Below are 18,009 nucleotides of genomic sequence, written 5' to 3' on the forward strand. Positions count from 1 at the left end.
TCTGTTGCTAAAAGCAATAAGGTGTATTATTAAGTAAGATCGCCAAGCTTCAGAAGGTTGTGGACGTTTTTACAGTTAGTTCTTTAGAAGCCTGGGCCTATTTTGCACTTTCAGCGGTGACTCCTTAACTCGGAAATCCCGTGATGCACAGTTGTACTCACTCATACCACGTGGTTTTGTGACGGTCGTTTGGACGCCATTTGTTGGAAGAACCTTTCATTGCATTACTTTGACAGATATCCAACATTTATAATGACAAGCCTTGACTCCCAAACCTCCGAGGTAGGTCTAGACATTAATTGTTTCTTTTGCTGTTGGCTGAAGGCGTTGTCGAGAGCAGTGACATAGAGATAAAGTCGGTTTCATTTGCGTAGCGAGCGAGGAACTTGGGTTGCTTGAACGCGGGATTTTTGTTTTGCAGGAGAAGTTATGTTCGAGGTATCATTCCAATAACACACGCTTCGAATTTTAATTTCTTTAGCTAGACAGATCATTTCATAGATCTTGCATTATGAAATCAATAAATTCATGGATGGTAGTTGTAGGCTTCAAGTAAGCAAAAACTTCGCTTAGACAGTTGACAACTGGGCCTACATGATCGAGATGATATCAGACCTCTTGGCCCAAATTTGATGTGATTTGTATCGGTTTCTTATTGTGAAATTCGTCAACGTTTGAATTTTAGGAACTCGTCGAGTGTTTGTCTAGAGATACGCTTTTTGACCGTTTATTTTCTCGTAGACAGAACAAGGTATTCAAATTAACAAGCGAGTTTCCTTGGTGGATCTGTTTGGACTAAAGAATAACCGTTTCCTAATATTTAGACTCTTGCAAATTATATCCATTTAGGATGTGTTAAATTTATTTTTCCGTATATTTCACAAGTTTATTTGATTTTACATACTTACTAAACCGATATGTTGTCAAATATCTCTTGGTCAGGGAAGTTTGATTTCCATGGATCTTTAGGGGGAGAATTGGTTGAAGTTGTTTTATTAAAGGTAGTAACTGAAGCGAAATTGATCGATTGGTTTTCACCTGCAATTTGGGAAGAACTCTACAGTACCACTACAACTCTGACAGGATTAATCAAGGAACTGAGAGCTTAAACCTTAACTCCCAGGATCTGATTATTAATTCTCCCCTCTAGCTGCTACACATTTCCTTGTAAATTAGTTGCAAGAATTTGATGTTAAATCAAGATAACTTACACCTGATGCATTTAAGAACTCTCATTACCTGTTTGCTGAATAGTGGGATTAAGGAGGGTCATCATTGAACACTACATTGATTGGTTTGAACTGTGGATCTTAAAAGGAACACATATGTCAACATTATACAAATGTGTCAGATGTCCAAGCCTTCGCAGAGGTTGTCAATTATTTTTTGAAATGATGAGAAACAGTTCATTCCATATAACAAAATTACATTCCCAAATGAAATGGATTGCCAAATCGAAACAGTGTTATTGGAAGTTTAATAATTGCAGGTAATATCTTGTAGAGAAGTATATGCTAGTAATATTGGATAGGAGCAAAATTACATAAATGCTAGAACAAGAAAGAAGAGTATTCTTCTTATGTTTCATCAAATCATGTGTCATGATACACAGGGAGATTCAGATAACATGAACCCTGAACCAAGAGAACAATTTATTGTCCGTGCCCGTGGGTTGCCTTGGTCAGCAACTGCAGATGATGTTGCAACCTTTTTTTCAGGTGAGAATTTATTAGGATTCAGTGTTTTGCTTGTAAATTGGTAGGAAAGCTGTTGTGCAAAGGCAACTGTTTTTACAAGAAGTCAAGAATTTAATCAAATTTGTAAAATTGGATTAGTTTTCCTTCATGCTGATGGCGTAGAACTAAGCCAATATATTTTTTGTAGGGTGTAACATTAGAGATGGCCCAAAGAATGGCATTCATTTCACTTACAGTTCTGATGGACGTCCAAGTGGTGAATGTTTTGTAGAGCTTGTATCTCTTGAAGATATGGAAAAGTAAGTGGGGGAAAAAAATAGAAAGAATAGTGTAAGCTGTACTTTTTGAATTGGGTTTATCTGATGGGATTCTATTCTAACAATAGTTGGCAATAAGAAATGCCATGGAATGGTCAATTTGTTTTGAAATGCTGCATCAAGCCCTCGCTTTTATTCCCCCAAAAATGAAAGTCATAGGTTAATTATGGATGCAATTTCTGAAAACTCATTTATAATGAGTGTTCTACCAGATTTGAAAAAAAGAGAGCTCAGTATGGCACCAATAACTATGAGACCCACGATCTGTTCAGTGTAATTGGCCTTGGCCAAATTGATCTTTTCCTGGCAAAGTTTGGATGTTAAGGAACAGGAAAGTTATTAGTGTGAAATACTTGTAGTGCTAGATGTGTTTGAAATGCAGAGTTGTCACAAGCAATTACTAAATTTGATCTGATTGAAACTTTTTTCCCTCCTTCCACAGAGCTTTGAGCAAGCGTAACAACTTTATCGGCAAGAGGTATGTTGAAGTGTTTGAGTGTAAGAATGGTGAAATGGAGTTCACCTGCAAGAGAATGGGACAACCACCTGATCAAGGACATGAAACTGTTTTGCGACTTAGAGGATTGCCATATAACTGTTCCAAAGAGGAGATTGCCCACTTCTTTTCAGGTATAAATACTTTTCTTCTTCAGTTATTAATATTCCTTATGATGTTTTGTTCATTCTTGTGGTCACATTGGGTTGTACCTAAATGTTACCACACCAGCTAGTCCTGTTTCTGAGGGTCTGCCAGAGTGACTGGAAATTCAAATTAATTAAATATTTTGATTGTCTATAGAATGCGTCCTGGAGGGAAACATTTTTTATGGTTTTACAATGTCATTCACCAGGAAAAGCATTATATGAAGGGCTTTTAAGGTTAAGGAATACAATTTCATGTGATTTTAGGTTTTCTTGTGATGCTGTTAAAGAGCTTGAGAACTTAAAATGTTTCAAATTGGTTTTCTATCATTATTTTAGGTTGATGCAATGAACCCCAACCCTAACCTTAAGCAATTGTAAATTTTTTTCTCTTCCTACATCATTAATGAATTTTTAACAATGATTTTAAGCAGTGTGTTTCAGAACTGTTTGGGTCCACAAATTATATGTTCGACCATTAACTATTCAAGGACCTGATATGGCCAAACAGTTTCTGAAAACAATTCCCTTCATGTACATGCTGAATCATTTTTAATCAGTTGTTGAACTGAATTTGACACCCAATGTGACCACTGTGTCAAAGCAGTATTTTTAGTTCGTATTCCAAGCAAGGTGTAGTATATATATTTGAACCCTCTGCTCTAAAGTTTGTAATAATTTTTTAGTAGACTGTGGTGGGATTGTATGATTAAATTTTGTTGTTTTCTAAAAAAAATGCAAGTTGTTGTCATCATAATCATGCTACAGAACCAGAAAAGTAACCAGCCAGTGAATATTATATATATATAACTTTATGAACACAGGGAAGAATAATTCAGAAAAACTAATGTGCATGTTGAAATTAAGGTCCAGTTAGCTTGCTTTTTACATCCCTTTTTTTTATCATGCCTTTCAATTTGAAAATATAGTGGTGGAAGCAGACATTTTTTGTAATCTGTCTCAGTGCTTTTGGGAAGGGAGATTAATATTGGATTAAATATTCACATATATGAATTGTTCAAGTTTGTTTGAGTATCCTTGTATCAGAATTGCTTGACAAAATTTTGTATTTTACCATCCTTTGAATAAAACAAAGCTTGCCATCGTCTGCTTTCATCAAAAATCATTCCCCAGTTGCCTGTAGTAACCCTTGCACTAATAAGTGGGTGTATGTAATAGTTGTTGGTTTACATGCTTTGCTCTCTACTGGAATTCAAAGGGCTGGAGATAGTTCCCAATGGGATAACAATCACTCTTGACGAGGACGGGAAGACCACGGGGGATGCTTTTGTGGAATTTGCTTCTCCTGATATAGCTCAGCAGGCTCTGAAAAAAAACAAAGAAACAATAGGGCACAGGTGGGGATAGTTATGGTGCGGTGGGTCTGAATGTGACCATGGGCACAACTCTATATTTACTGTTATTCTGGTTGGTTGGTTGGTTTTGTACAGTACTTGTATATTACATGTATGTGTTTCACAGTGCAAATTTATTTCTTTGATTTATATAAAGTCGATTTTTTTAATTTGTTGCACCCAAGAGTCATTAATGTGATATAGTGCTGTACAGCATTCTCTGACAGTAGACCATCTGGCTGTCTCTAACAAATATATCTGTCCAAATTGCACTGTGAAACATAGTTAGGTAGGTATTCTGATCTGTATTCTGTGTGTGTTGTTTAGGAATTTCACAAATCAAGACTGATAACTATGCTTATAGCATGTTGCTTTTGTTGTTCTTTTTTGTTGTTGTTGTTTTTTTTTGTTTGTTTTTGTTTGTCTTTTTTTTTTACCTTAGCCTATGTGTGTAACTTGAATCATGCTATTGCTATGAAATTAAATTTTGGGTACTCAAGATTTAAACATTAGGTAATGTTAATGCTTTAAGTTGAAGACCACAGACACTTTATTGAGGACCAAAAGACTTTTTCAAGTCCCATATTTTGTGTATGTTTAATCAGTCAGCTTTTTGTTGAGGGTTATCAGGATAAATCCATAATTATCTGCTTTTGCTCTCTGGATAATTTTAAGTGTGATTCAAAATTTTTGTTCCTTTAAAGTGTTTCTAAATTGTAGCTTGATTTCAGCAAGTTTATGGTTATTTTTCTTTTTGTAATGAATGTTACAAACATGTATGTGTGGTGCAGACTTAAGGATATCCAATTGTGATGCACACATTTTCAAACTCCCTCAGTCTAATTTCTGTATGTTACTACTTTCAGAATTTACTGACTTGTAGCATAATCACCATGTACGTTTGTGTAACACTAGGCCATTTCAGCAAAATTTCCCAACTACCCTCAAAATGCTATTTAACTATTGCATATCAACAGAATAACACATTTTAAAATCATGTTCATATCTATTTCAATTTTTATTTCTGTTTTTCATTGTACTTTGTTCTCGCTTGAGAGGCCAGGAAGTGTGTTTTCAATTTGTTGTTGAGAAATCAAATGTAACGCAATGAGACATCATCGTACTTTGGACCTTGTGGTTTCCTCATTAAAACCCCTGAAAATTCATGAAAACACCCTGCAAACAACCAGGGGAGGTTACAAAGTCTTCCAGTACGGTTTTGAACAGGAAACCAAAGCAAGATTGCTCAAAATATGGCCTGACTGGTTCACGTTTGATTCCTTTTGCGCATATAATTCAATTGCTGTGCTTTGAATTACACAAGGCAAGACAACAAGAATGTTTTCGAAACGAGTTATACTCATTTGTGCAACATCTGATACCCAGAACTCGGCAAAATAGTAGCATTGGTGAATGAACTTTCGTGTTACAATGTTTGAGTTGTCAAGATTCAGCAGCATCCAAGATATGAGTTGAAGTGTATGTATGAAACGCTGAATTTCAATCTATTGTTTTGCATAATAAATTTGTTTTCGAAATAATAAACTGCCCATTACTCGGCTGCTTTTGAGCTTTAATGGCATATTATTTGACAATTCAGTACTGATGCTGATGTACTTTTCTTTGAACTAGCTAATCTCTTAACTAGACTTTCATTTATATTTACAAATTCACTCAGTTTTATTTTGTGGTACTTGAACGGAGGGGTGCATACATAATCCCACAACACAAACCCAGTCATGATATTTTCGCCTTGCTACCTCAAAAATTAACAGTTTAGACTGAAATTTTGGCAAAAACAAGGTAAAACAAATACCTTCAAGCGGGTATGATTTTACTTATTCAATGGAATATTGTGATAAACATATTTTACTTTTTCTATCAATATATGCAAATGAGATGTTATGCATTACATGCATATTTGAGGGAAATTTGCCCTATTTTTCAGGAATACCTCACTTTTAATTTATAGGAATTTTTTTTCAGGTGATATCTAATAATTAAACATCTATTCATCTAACTGCGAAGTTATATTTTAATCCATTCAATATTTTAGCGCAGAGTAGAAATTTTACTTGAGTGACCTCAAATGTACATGGTGATTGTGCTACAGGTCACTATCCATACTTGATGTAGCATTTTATCAGTTTTGTGTGATATTGGGCCTTGTAGTATAGCGCCTTTTATTTCCTGAATATTCTAATGATTTTGGTTGAACTGAGTTGCATGTTCACAAATTTTCAACTGCTTATATCTCCGTCTTTATAATGTAAACAGATTAGTTATTGCTGTGAATCAAAGGCCACTTGACTGTTCAAATAAAATATCATAAAGGGTCAGCGATAAAAATGCATTACACAGCCATTTTTAAATTGTTTGAAAAGAGATGTTGTTAGTTAGCCTAAACTCATTCTATTTTCACTGTGTGACTGGTTAACTAGTTAAATTTTACCTACAATGATTGGTTAAATTGTAAGGAAAATTCTCTTTCATGTGCTTACATCTGTTGGTGTACATGTAGTTACTATTATTTCTCATGTATTCCTTGCACCCAAATGAACATGCTCTAATTTACATATGCTTAACTCTTTTTTTAGATACATTGAGATATTTAAGAGCAAAAAAACAGATATCAAATACGTTTCTGCCCCAAAACTTAAACCTTTGATGTCAACCAGACCTGGACCCTATGACCGATCCGGAGGTTTTGGTGGAGGAAGAGGACGGTTTGGTGGAGGTGGAAATGAAAGAAGGTAATGCTGATAACCTCAAATGTTGCAGTTTTTATTAATGTACATTGTAAGATAGTCAAAGCTCCATATAATATGATGCCAGTCAAAGTTCTCTTGCACTAAATCAAGAAGTATGGCCTCAGGGATTCCCTGAGGACTCCAGTAATTCTTTCCACTTTTTTGTGTAGTGCAAGCTATTTAATTGATGTCTCTCTCCACTTATCCTTGTAATATGCCATTTATCTCCTATTCCCCCTCTCCCTCTTTGAGATTACCATTAATAAGTTGGTGGCAGCCACTTGCAGGCTATCTATTAGTTATCTTCTGCAATCAATGGCTGCTTGGAATGATTTTTCAGGAACTTTCTTCTTACTTGTCTTTCGGAGGCAAATGTAATACAGGAAAAGTATTCATTTCCACAAAAAAATTTACCAATTGATGTTTTAGACACATTCAAAGTCACTACTAGCATTACTCATCTCTTATTTCAAAGGAATTGCAGGAGTGACCAAAAAAAAGGAATTTCTCCTTGCAATCTTGATATATTTTCAAGCAGAAAAGTTAAGAGAAGTAAGAAAAATTTGAGTAAGAAAAATTTGGGGATGTCCATTGATTTCAGACCAAATTTGTAGATTTTAAGTTGTAAGAAATGTACAGTAAACAATGAGGACAACTAATGAATAGATATTGGGAGGTAAAAGATGAAAAGAAGTTCCTTACCAAACAGATACAGGGGAAGAGGTAACCTTGGAGGTCCAGTCTTTGGTGGCAGCTATGGTGGTGACTTTAATGGATATGGAGGTGGACGTGGGGGAGGTGGTCGAAGTGGCCGTGGTGGCAGAGGATCATCTGGCAGAGGTGGATTTCGTCATGGAAGGGGTGGTGGAGGAGGTGGTAACTTTGGAATGATGTCAAGCACTGGTCACACTGTTCACATGCGAGGACTACCATATGCTGCCAAGGAGAGTGATGTTAAACAATTCTTCATGCCTCTTAACCCTGTCAGTGTATGGATGGAATATGATAATGGTTCTTTCAATGGGCAAGTGGATGTGGACTTTGCAACACATGAGGATGCACAAGCAGCTATGCTAAAAAACAAATCATCAATGGGTAGGAAGGTTCATCTTCTTCTAATAATCGAAGTAATAATCTCTATGAATATGGTTATTGTTGTCTTCTTATTGTCAGTTGAACTGTGTAGTGACAAAATTATGATACTAAGGTTTTAAAGTAACATCATATTTATACTTTTTCACCTTTTGGTGAACATACATGGTCACAAGTGACAGTTTATGGTCACCATTACAATATGGAAATAAGTGCTTACAGACATTCAAGAAAATGGAATAATTTTGATTCTCATAATTCACATTTGTGCCTTGTTTTCAGGTCATCGTTACATAGAACTGTTCTTGCGATCCAATCCTGAGAGTGGAAATAGCCAGGGGTGGGGTGGCTCAGGAGGAGGACACAACTTTAGTGGTGGACATGGTGGTGGAGGTAGTAATTACAGTTATTTGGTTTGCATACATAATTTTACCCTTTTGATATTTACATCAATGGATAGTGTCCTTAGTGTTCTCTATACACCTCTCATTTTATTGACAAGGAGAATATGTGCAATAATCAAAAGCTTCTTTAATTGAAAATAACTTCCTATATTCTCAAAGCCTTTTTTTTATTTGGCAGTGATACTTTAAGGATAAATTAACTTTTAGTCACTCCAGGGGGTTGAAGAGTAAGTGTATGTATGTGCTAGAGTAGCAATAGATATCCCTAGTCATTTTTTGTAGAATACAAGGATAGAATGCTAGACAAAAATCCAGAAATGCATTTCAAACAAGTCTACATTCAGACAGTGGGAGCAACTAGTCTGAAAGGCAGACATGACCTTTTTAGAGCATCATCCTATATCATTCTATTACTATAAAGGGTATTTTATTTGAGCTATTAAACTGTTTGTTCAAACTAACTCTTCTATCTTGTCAACAGGTGGTAACTTCAGAGGAGATAACTTTGGAGGAGGGAATTTCAGTGGTGGTGGGGGAAACTTCAATGATGGTGGCAACTTTAACAACTTTGGTGGTGGTGGAGGTGGTGGAAATAATTTTAACAACCAAGGTAATATAGGAGGATTTGGTGGCCAAGGAAACCAGAACACTGGCTTCAACAACCAGCAGCAGCAACAGCAAGGTGGCTTTGGTAATCAGATGCAAGGTGGTGGTGGTGGGAATTTTGGAAACCAAGGCAACACCTTTGGTAACACTGCTTCAGCTGGGTTTGGTTCCGCCCCTAGTGGTGGAAACTTCACCTCACAGTCTAACTATGGGCAGAGTACTAACTATGGTGCTTCAGGTTACGGAGGGCAGATGTCATCAGCTATGAACACAGGGATGAACACAGCAATGAACACTGGCATGAACACAGGGATGAATACAGCCATGAACTCAGCAATGAACACGGCCAGTTATGCAACTCAGGCAGCCTTTAGCAATCCCGCTCAACAGAACACTCCTTTTAATCAGCAACAGCAGCAGCAGCAACAACAGCAACAACAACAGACAGCATATACAGACAGCTCAGCATATGGGGCATCAGCTGGAGGATCATTCTTTGGTGGCATGCAGACACAAATTAAGCAGGAGCCCCAAGCCACAGCCAACCCAGGCATGGTGTCTTATCCTGGATATCAGTGATTTGTTTCCTGCTGTGACATACAAAGGACAAGTGTTTATGTAACCCTGTTATCATCTGCTCCAGAGGAACAATTTTAAGGAGGCAGCATAGGGCATGTGTTAGATACCTGTGTATTATATGACAAGTAACAAAACAAGATTAAGTTGCTGTTGCTTTTAGTTGTTATTCACTGATTTTCGTATCATGAACATTGTCTGGTTATTTACTTCACTTAATTTTCAGCTCTACAAAGTAGCTGGCAGACCATGTTTTGTTTAAGGCACTTTTTGTTTTCCTTTTGATCCAAAATGTGGCTTCTAAAGCACATTTGTTTTATATAAACATGTTTGTACTGATTTTAGTCACTTCATTTAAATCTTTGCTGTGCGTTTAGTTAGCTATCAACTGAAAGCAACAAGAAAAGGGAATAAACTTTGTATAAGTTTATCAACACAATGAAGATATTTAACAGGTTTTCAAGAAAAGTAATGTTAATATGGCGATGTGACCTTTTTTTTTTTAGCTTTCTGGGACCCATATGGGTTTCGTAATAAATTGATTGGTTTACAGCACTGCTATTTGCGTGACTCTTTTGTTTCTTCTTGTTACCCACTTGTTACCCTTTGAGGTGTTATTTGGTTCGCCTTTTTGCTGCTTTAGCAGCCAAATCCCGGATCACTGGAATTACCGATTGTGTATTTTAAAAAAGTTTTCACAAGACGAAAAAAAATATTTCTTTATGTCTTTACCGAGCTCAAAACTTACCATCTCTCTAATTTCTATCTACAAACATTACGCTGTCGACATTGCTGATCCTAGCAGTATGCAGGTCGCGTGTCATATGAACTTCGTAATAGACCTCGCCCACCGCGGAGGCTCGGTGGTAGAGCATCGGAGCACGGAATCCAAAGGTCTGAGGTTCGATTCCTTATGGGGACTCAGAATTGTTTCTTTGTCCCACGCTCGTGACGAGACGAAAAAACATTTTTTTTAATAATGTAGAAATTGCAGGAAAGCGAAGTAAAGCATTCAAAACAACCCAAATTTACACAAAGATACTTTGGTTTGGATGCCCAACACGCAAATTTGCTCTCAAGCAGGTATCTTTTCACAATAAGATCGCGAACTGATCGCGATTGAGAGTCTCAAAAGAGCTCTTCTGCTCTTTTAGTTTCTCTAAAGAGCCCGTTCTCTTTCAGTTTGAAGAGCTATCATCACAGGAAAACCAACGCCTACGAATTTTTTCTTCCTGAGCCAATTTTAAACCTGAAATCCCTGAGAGTAATAATTATTATTGGTCTCTAATTTCTCCTTACCGTATCGCCCCTTAATCGAATATTAAGGTCACGGGAAAAAGAAAGAAATAATCACTAACTAGGAAGCTCTTGCTTGTTAAACAAATTCTTCTTTTAGGCGCCTTAGAAAATGTAAAAAATAGTGTGGAAAATATGGGTATAGAACAGAAATTTTGTCATGTAACGCCTCTTATTTATTAATTACACTGGTTGCCGATTAAATATAGAATTGATCTTAAAATACTTTTAATTACTTTTAAGATTCTTAATTTTTAGCGCCTACTTATTTATCGTCTCTCATTTCTATTAGGCTCCCATCTAAATATAATCTAAGGAATTCTAGTGATAACCTTTTACTTAGTTATCCGCGTTTTAAATCTAAAGCTACACTAGGTGATCGTTCTTTTACCTGTGCTGCACCGAAACTGTGGAATGCGTTACCATTTGACATAAGAAGCGCCAGCACAGTTAGTGTTTTTAAAGCCAAGCTAAAAACTCACCTTTCCCGTCACGCATTGTTATTATAGTTGTTTTTATTATTGTGAGTTTACTTTTAATTGTAATTTTAGCTTTTTAAATTATTGTAAGTTTACTCTTAATTGTAATTTTAGCTTTTTACCCTTTTTATTTCGTTTTTAATCTTGTCATGCGCATTTGAACATTTTATGGAATTAGCGCGTTATAAATGTCTTATTATTATTATTATTATTATGAGTAAATATTACGTGGTTTGTTTCCGCGATATTGTCTGAACTGCATAAACCAGTGCACAACTTATGTAAACTATATTTTCCCAGAAGAACACATAGCTTACGTGTAGCCGTACCCTCCGCCCTCTCCCCCCCTCCCCTCCCCCAGGTGAAACGGAAGCAGGTTACCTCGCCTCTGTTTCACCTTGGCTGGGGAGGGTACGGCTACACGTAGGCTAACTAGGCATACTACTCTTATCCCCAGGGCTCATCGATTATCGAAGCGAGGAGAACATTGGAACGAGAATCGAGGTGCAAGTGCATCTTGCTTTCCCCTGTCTTTACTTGATCGGTTGATCTTAAGAGTCAGTTAGATTGTTTTAAATGGAAAAAAAGTTTTGATAACAAACGGCATATCGGTCTACATTTGTGTCAAAAGACAAGTTTTCTAAGAAAATCAATTAATTCTTACGTTAAGCTGTTTGGAATGACTGTCTTAAAGGAAATCGATTTCAGTTGAATTTCTCACCATGAAAGATTTTCAGGGAATTTTAATTCGGAGGTTGTTATCATGTATGAGTTCTCAGTTGCTCTGTAGTTTGTATATTTGGACTTGATGATGTTGTCATGAGATTGACATCTGGATTGTTCTCCCGCCAGAGACTTGGCCCCGTGATTTTCGTAACCCTGAAATGGAATTTGAACGCCAAATGAAATAGAACCCAGAAATCTGAATGAGGGTGGGCTTTTTAGGAACTTAAGCTCAATCACATGCACAACATATACGAGAGACTCGATGTAAAAGCCGTTTACTGGTCTACACAGGTTCTGAAAGCTGGGATAATTTTATTAATTAGGACCAAAAAATTTGTTTTTATTGCAAAAGCGTAAGATTTGTCTCGGATGCCGACCTTCTGCCATGTCCCTGATGTGATGACATCATCGCTGTGCTTCACACAACAATCGCGAAAGCGAGGCATTCTTTGAAGGTCGCCATTTTGATTTGCCCAGGGATTCGGCTGCGTAATAAATATTGGAAGTTTGACGCTGATTTACAAACAGGATGAGCTTCCTATTGTGAGTTTAAATGATTTCATAATAACTTAGACATCACGGTCTTCGTTACTGCCAGCAGTACAGCAAATATTTTGAGATTTTCCCATAGTATCGTGTCGATTCAGAACAAAGTTTTCTTGTATGTGGGTATATTTGGGATACGTCCAACAGTGAACTGAACTAAACTATTTAGCTAAGGATGATATTCATTGATTTTCTAGCGGTGGCCGCTCTACAAAAACCTTCAAACCGAAGAAAAACATTCCCGAAGGGACTCACCAGTATGATTTGATGAAACACGCCGCCGCGACTCTTGGAAGCGGAAACCTTCGTCTCGCAGTTATGTTACCTGAAGGAGAAGACCTTAACGAATGGGTTGCTGTTAATAGTAAGTTATAAGTCATGAATTATTTGTCTTTTTTGTATTTTTAAAACACTTACGATGTTTATTCCCAATGAAATCTGATATGTTGCTTCTTTAGCGTTTTGGTTGTATATTGCTTCCACGTCAGAGTTTGTGTATCTCACTTTCGAGTAACTAATCGACCTTCTTTCACCTTAAACTCAGCTGTGGATTTCTTCAATCAAATCAACATGTTATACGGAACGATAACAGAGTTCTGTACTGTCGAGTCTTGTGCCGTCATGTCTGCTGGTCCGAAGTGAGTGCACACATATTAAAAGTGATAATTATTGACTTAATTTTCTGTTGTTTATTTTCTCTCTTTTCTATGTTCTCCCATATCCAAATTATTACGATGTTATGTCAAAGTCTGAACCATAATGATCTTAACAATTAAGTCTATGTGTTTTGGTTAATTTCCACAAATTAAATAGAGTTGTGTTAAAATTAAAACAAAACAAAGAGCAATTTTCTTTTCTTTGCACCCAGAAAAAGACAGTCAGAGACTGCATGTGGCTTCTGGTATAGCACAATTTTTATAGCATTGAAAAGAACTAGAGGTTGTATAACCAAGCTAGAAGCCTGTGTTACAGAATATTGTCTCACATGGAAAACAAAACTTGCTGCATCCCACATTTTATGAGTACCTTGTTCCACAAGAGAAAGATGATTTGAAAAATATATTGAAGAAATAACTCTCTACCAATAACTAAATGGTAACAGATAATTGTATTAGCAATAATAATAATTGTAGCAATAGTAATATATTTCCAAAGGGTCTTGATATTAGAAGGCAAGTCAAGAATTTAAAGAAAGCAACAAAACTTTTGAGTCTGTAAAACATGTTTCAACAGAAACTTCTGTCATTTTCAGTTAATTACTGTACAAAGCGTTGAAAGTTGAATTATATAGTAAGTAGAACAATGCTAATTAAGATGAATAGTGACAACAAGAAAAGAGGTAAAGGATGAAAGTGTGAGAATTAAAAAGATAGATTTCTTTTTAATTCTCACACTTGCATGCTTTACCTCTTTTCTTGTCACTATTCATTTTAATTAGCATTGTTCTACTTACTATATAATTCAACTTTCAACGCTTTGTACATAAAGGTGTTTTACAGACTCAAAAGTTTTGTCACTTTCTTTAAAAATAGTAATATAATAGTAATTAGAAGGGGCTAGGGCATAACTCTCATGGTTCCCCAATCTTTTGGGCTCCAAAAATGATTACCTTTGAATAAAGGGAGTGAGTTTCCAAAGAAAACCTGTGCTTCTATTAATTTTGCCTCTTAACTATAAATAATTTTCTTATTTTATTAACATTCCATTGTTTGAGACTATTGTTTCATACAAAAAGACATTCTCTACTATTTCCTTATGGGGATTCAGTTTTTCAGATGTCTATCATACTGTTTTAAGACATTTTTTTTCAGTTCCCTTTTAACCTTTCAGGTATGAATACCATTGGGCAGATGGAACAACAATAAAAAAGCCGATAAAATGTTCAGCTCCAAAATACATTGATTACCTTATGACATGGGTTCAGGACCAACTAGATGATGAGACCCTCTTTCCATCAAAAATAGGTAAGAGGTGGTAACTTTGTTGTCAATGGTAGCAATTGCATAATGTTACAAAGAAGAAAATTTGGGTTTCATGAGACCCAGTTTGGTTTATGAGGTTGGATGGTGGAATAACTGAAATACTGGGAACTTTGGGAAAGTCTCTCTCATATTTAGAGGTGATAAGCATCCTCCATTCTTAAATTCGTCATGAACTACAATAACAAAGTTTTCTTACAAGTCAACTATGATTTTCAGTTAATTGAGAGGCAACTTAAGTTTGGTGACCATGTTTTGACATAAGTATCATGATGCACAGGTCTTGAGTTACCATTGCATATTAGAGTTGTACATAAGATTGCTCCTGACAACACTTTATTGTATGGTCAAAACCAAGTGACCAAACTTTTTTATGCATCTCACTCGATTAATAATTATAGTATGTATATAATGGCTCATAGCTTTGAGGATGTTCATGGAAATATGGATAACTAAGCTGAAGAGTGAGAAAGGATTAAAACCATTTAAAAACTCAATCAGGTTTCTTTGTTGATCCAGGGCCACTGCTCCTTCCTTGGCTCCCCTGATATTCTCTTATTTTTTCACGGCAGGTGTTCCATTCCCAAAGAACTTTCTGTCCATCGCCAAGACAATCCTCAAACGACTGTTCAGAGTTTATGCACACATATACCACCAACACTTCCTCCATATTGTAGGACTTGGGGAAGAGGCTCATCTAAACACGTCCTTTAAGCATTTCATGTTCTTTGTTCAAGAGTTTGGTCTGGTTGACAAAAGAGAGCTGGCACCGCTTCAGGAACTTATAGAAAAACTCACAAACAAGGATAAAGTTTAGTTTTCTCTTACTTTGCATTTAAAAATGTTGTTGGTAGTGTATACTTGTACAAAATTTGATTTAGTGTTGGAGCAAACTTAGATTTTCAGGGCAATGTAGTTAAGGTTACCTAATAATCTGCTTTAGCTTATGGCATATAGCTATTAAGCTAAAAAAAAGTAATTTTTCATGGTGGAAAAGTGCTAAATTTAACTACAAAAAAAGATAAATTGCCAATTGTTTCATTTCTGTATTTGTCTATATCATGCTGAATGTCAACATAAGTTTAAACTCAAATTATAAATAGTTGGTTCAGTAACGAATTTTAGTCTTAATATCTAGACATCAATTTCCAGTTCTGTCGGTCATTTATTTTCCACAGATGGGGAGTTTTCTTTGGGTATTTGCATGAAGATTATGTTAATGCAAACAGAATTTTAGTAGTCTCTATATTTTGTATGCATGCAGTGTTATTTCAGATGCTATTAGGTTAATTTTATGTGCAATTAGAGTTAAGGCACTTCAATTAGTTAATCACAGTAGTACTGCACTTTTCAGTGACATACATGAGGTGTAGACTCAGCTTTGAAAATGTGTTTCATACTGCAGTCAATCATGTAATGAACCATTCAGGAAACACTGTACATAGTTTCAGAGGCTTCAGAAAGGTCACAACTCAAAGGATTAATCAGGGTATCTTTATCCACTTTCTTTGTGTCTGCCTATAAGTGGCTGTTTCCATGATAATTTACTGCAGTGTAAGTGAAAAAGCCAGTGTAAATTCATATGTTATTTAAATGTGGGGTAGTGTACATGTCCATGTACTCAGTCATGTTTGAATCTTTCATCAATATAAGGATATGTTTTGTACATGTGTTCATTTGGATGATCACCAATGTGTAAGGTGTTTAGCCAGACTTGACTTTTCAAACATACTCAAAGGTATTGCTGGCATTAATTACGTGTCTTTTTTTACTGTGTACGTGTCCAAAAATTTCATCTTCCCATCAAAGACAAATTCAGAGAAAGTGTTGGGGAAGGGCTTAGAATCATAATGTGAATTTAGTGGCAGTGTTCTTTATATTCCTGACACAATTCTTCATGGGAGTTCTTTACTTTTGATCAAATTTCTCCTTATCATTTTGTCTTTTCATTTCACAATGTATTTTTCAAATGATTTGGTTTATGATTGAATATCACTTTTATTTTGTAGTTTATTTTGATGTCTAGGGTCTACAGTCAGTCTCTGTTGTCGAATTCTGAACCAAAATGAAATACTTTGGAGTTCATTTCATTTCTGATTTGGAACCAATATGATTGACAATCCTTAAATTGATCAGTCAGTGGAAAATAAGTTTTGTTTTCCACAAAATTAAGAGTTGTCTGAGAGGTAAGTCTTGAGAAAGAAATTCAAACTTAGATACTGTAAAGAGAAAGAATGTGTTGTGCTTTGAGTACATAACCGAATGTTTTCTGAATCAAAGGTTTTGTGTCACATGTATGATTACCTTTTATATATAGTTTAATTAAGTGCTATGTACAGTCATCTTTAGGATTCAGTTATGTAGTACACATTGTCACTTGTTTAAATGGTATACCTTTGAAATAGTCTTCTTAATCCATGTCCACAACAAAACTTATATTTTTTAAAAATTGGAAGTAACCATATGCTAGCACATTGTATTTCAGGAAATATTCCTTAGTAAGGGTTGGTAAAGTTCATTTCTAGATCAAGTTTCCATCGCTAGCTGTTGGGTAACATGTTTTATTTTATTTCCTTCAAAAAAAATAAATCCATCAATCATTAATTCATTGCTTCAGTTATTGTAAACTATGACACATGAGTATGTTTAGGATAAATCTTGGTCAAGAGTTCCTTTGTTGATATGTAACACTAAATGGTTTTTTTCTTTCTTGTGAATTATTTTATAAATGTAGTAAAATATGGATTGATATTAGTTTTATATGGATCTCAAATGGAAGACTGTGCACAACAATGTATTGGTAACTTGCAACTAATTTCTCAAATACAGATAATATTGTAAAGTTTTGATATAGTTCTGTAATAAATGTTGGTTATTTTCAGTGATGATAACATCCCTTTCTGAAGTAAAGGAAACATAAAAAAATGGAGCACTTATTCTCTGAAATAACTTTTTGGGATGATGGTGCAGATTTCATCTCCCTATCATTCTCCTGATCACAAATGCGACAGTGGCAGAAATGACGAGGTTACAGTAGACTAACCCGTCTTTATGAGCATAATTTAATCTGAAACCCCTTCCTGAAAAATTAGAATTATTACTGTTCTCAAATACCTGAGGATACAGCTAAGATCAAGACAACAGTTGCATTGAAAGTTAACAGTGCAGATGTTCAGATAAAAACACAATGGATTGGATTTTGAGGCAAGACCAATAGTGCTATTCCCAAAACTTTAACTGGATAAATGGTTTAGGAGTCTGGGACTTTTAGAAAACAAAACCCTAGACTCCTGCCAAGTCTACTGGTCTACTAAAAACAGTAATGCATTGGAGGTTTTCTTTCTTCCACTTTGTTAAGTTATAATTTAATTTCTTTTGATAACTAGCTCTTCACTGCGGTTTGCAATTCATCCTTCCTGGCCCCTACTTCTCTTCACTTAGCAACCATAACAGTTTTTAACTCTATGGAATTTTCTTCGTGTTATGATTTTCCATGCCCGGTACCCTCCACTTGAGAGGAATAGGTAACACATTTCTTCAGGTT

General features: G+C 35.7%; 2 protein-coding genes across 2 annotated transcripts; both read left to right on the top strand.

The window, feature by feature from the left end:
* The first annotated feature begins 136 nt into the window (after window positions 1–136).
* LOC113665999 (heterogeneous nuclear ribonucleoprotein F) lies at window positions 137–9,994 on the top strand. The gene is made up of 9 exons (XM_027181744.2): window positions 137–282; window positions 1,613–1,718; window positions 1,885–1,996; window positions 2,457–2,644; window positions 3,876–4,014; window positions 6,609–6,764; window positions 7,471–7,856; window positions 8,136–8,246; window positions 8,739–9,994. The coding sequence occupies exons 1-9, from the start codon at window positions 253–255 to the stop codon at window positions 9,440–9,442; spliced, it is 1,932 nt and encodes a 643-aa protein (XP_027037545.2). The 5' UTR covers window positions 137–252; the 3' UTR covers window positions 9,443–9,994.
* Window positions 9,995–12,139: 2,145 nt separating this feature from the next.
* LOC113666061 (MOB kinase activator 1B) lies at window positions 12,140–17,346 on the top strand. Its single transcript, XM_027181817.2, has 5 exons — window positions 12,140–12,483; window positions 12,684–12,850; window positions 13,031–13,124; window positions 14,317–14,450; window positions 15,038–17,346. Exons 1-5 carry the CDS (start codon window positions 12,470–12,472, stop codon window positions 15,280–15,282), a joined length of 654 nt encoding a protein of 217 aa, XP_027037618.1. The 5' UTR covers window positions 12,140–12,469; the 3' UTR covers window positions 15,283–17,346.
* Window positions 17,347–18,009: the final 663 nt, after the last annotated feature.

This window comes from Pocillopora damicornis, chromosome 3 (assembly GCF_964200805.1).
Source record: "Pocillopora damicornis chromosome 3, jaPocDami1.2, whole genome shotgun sequence".
Taxonomy (NCBI): Eukaryota; Metazoa; Cnidaria; class Anthozoa; order Scleractinia; family Pocilloporidae; genus Pocillopora; species Pocillopora damicornis.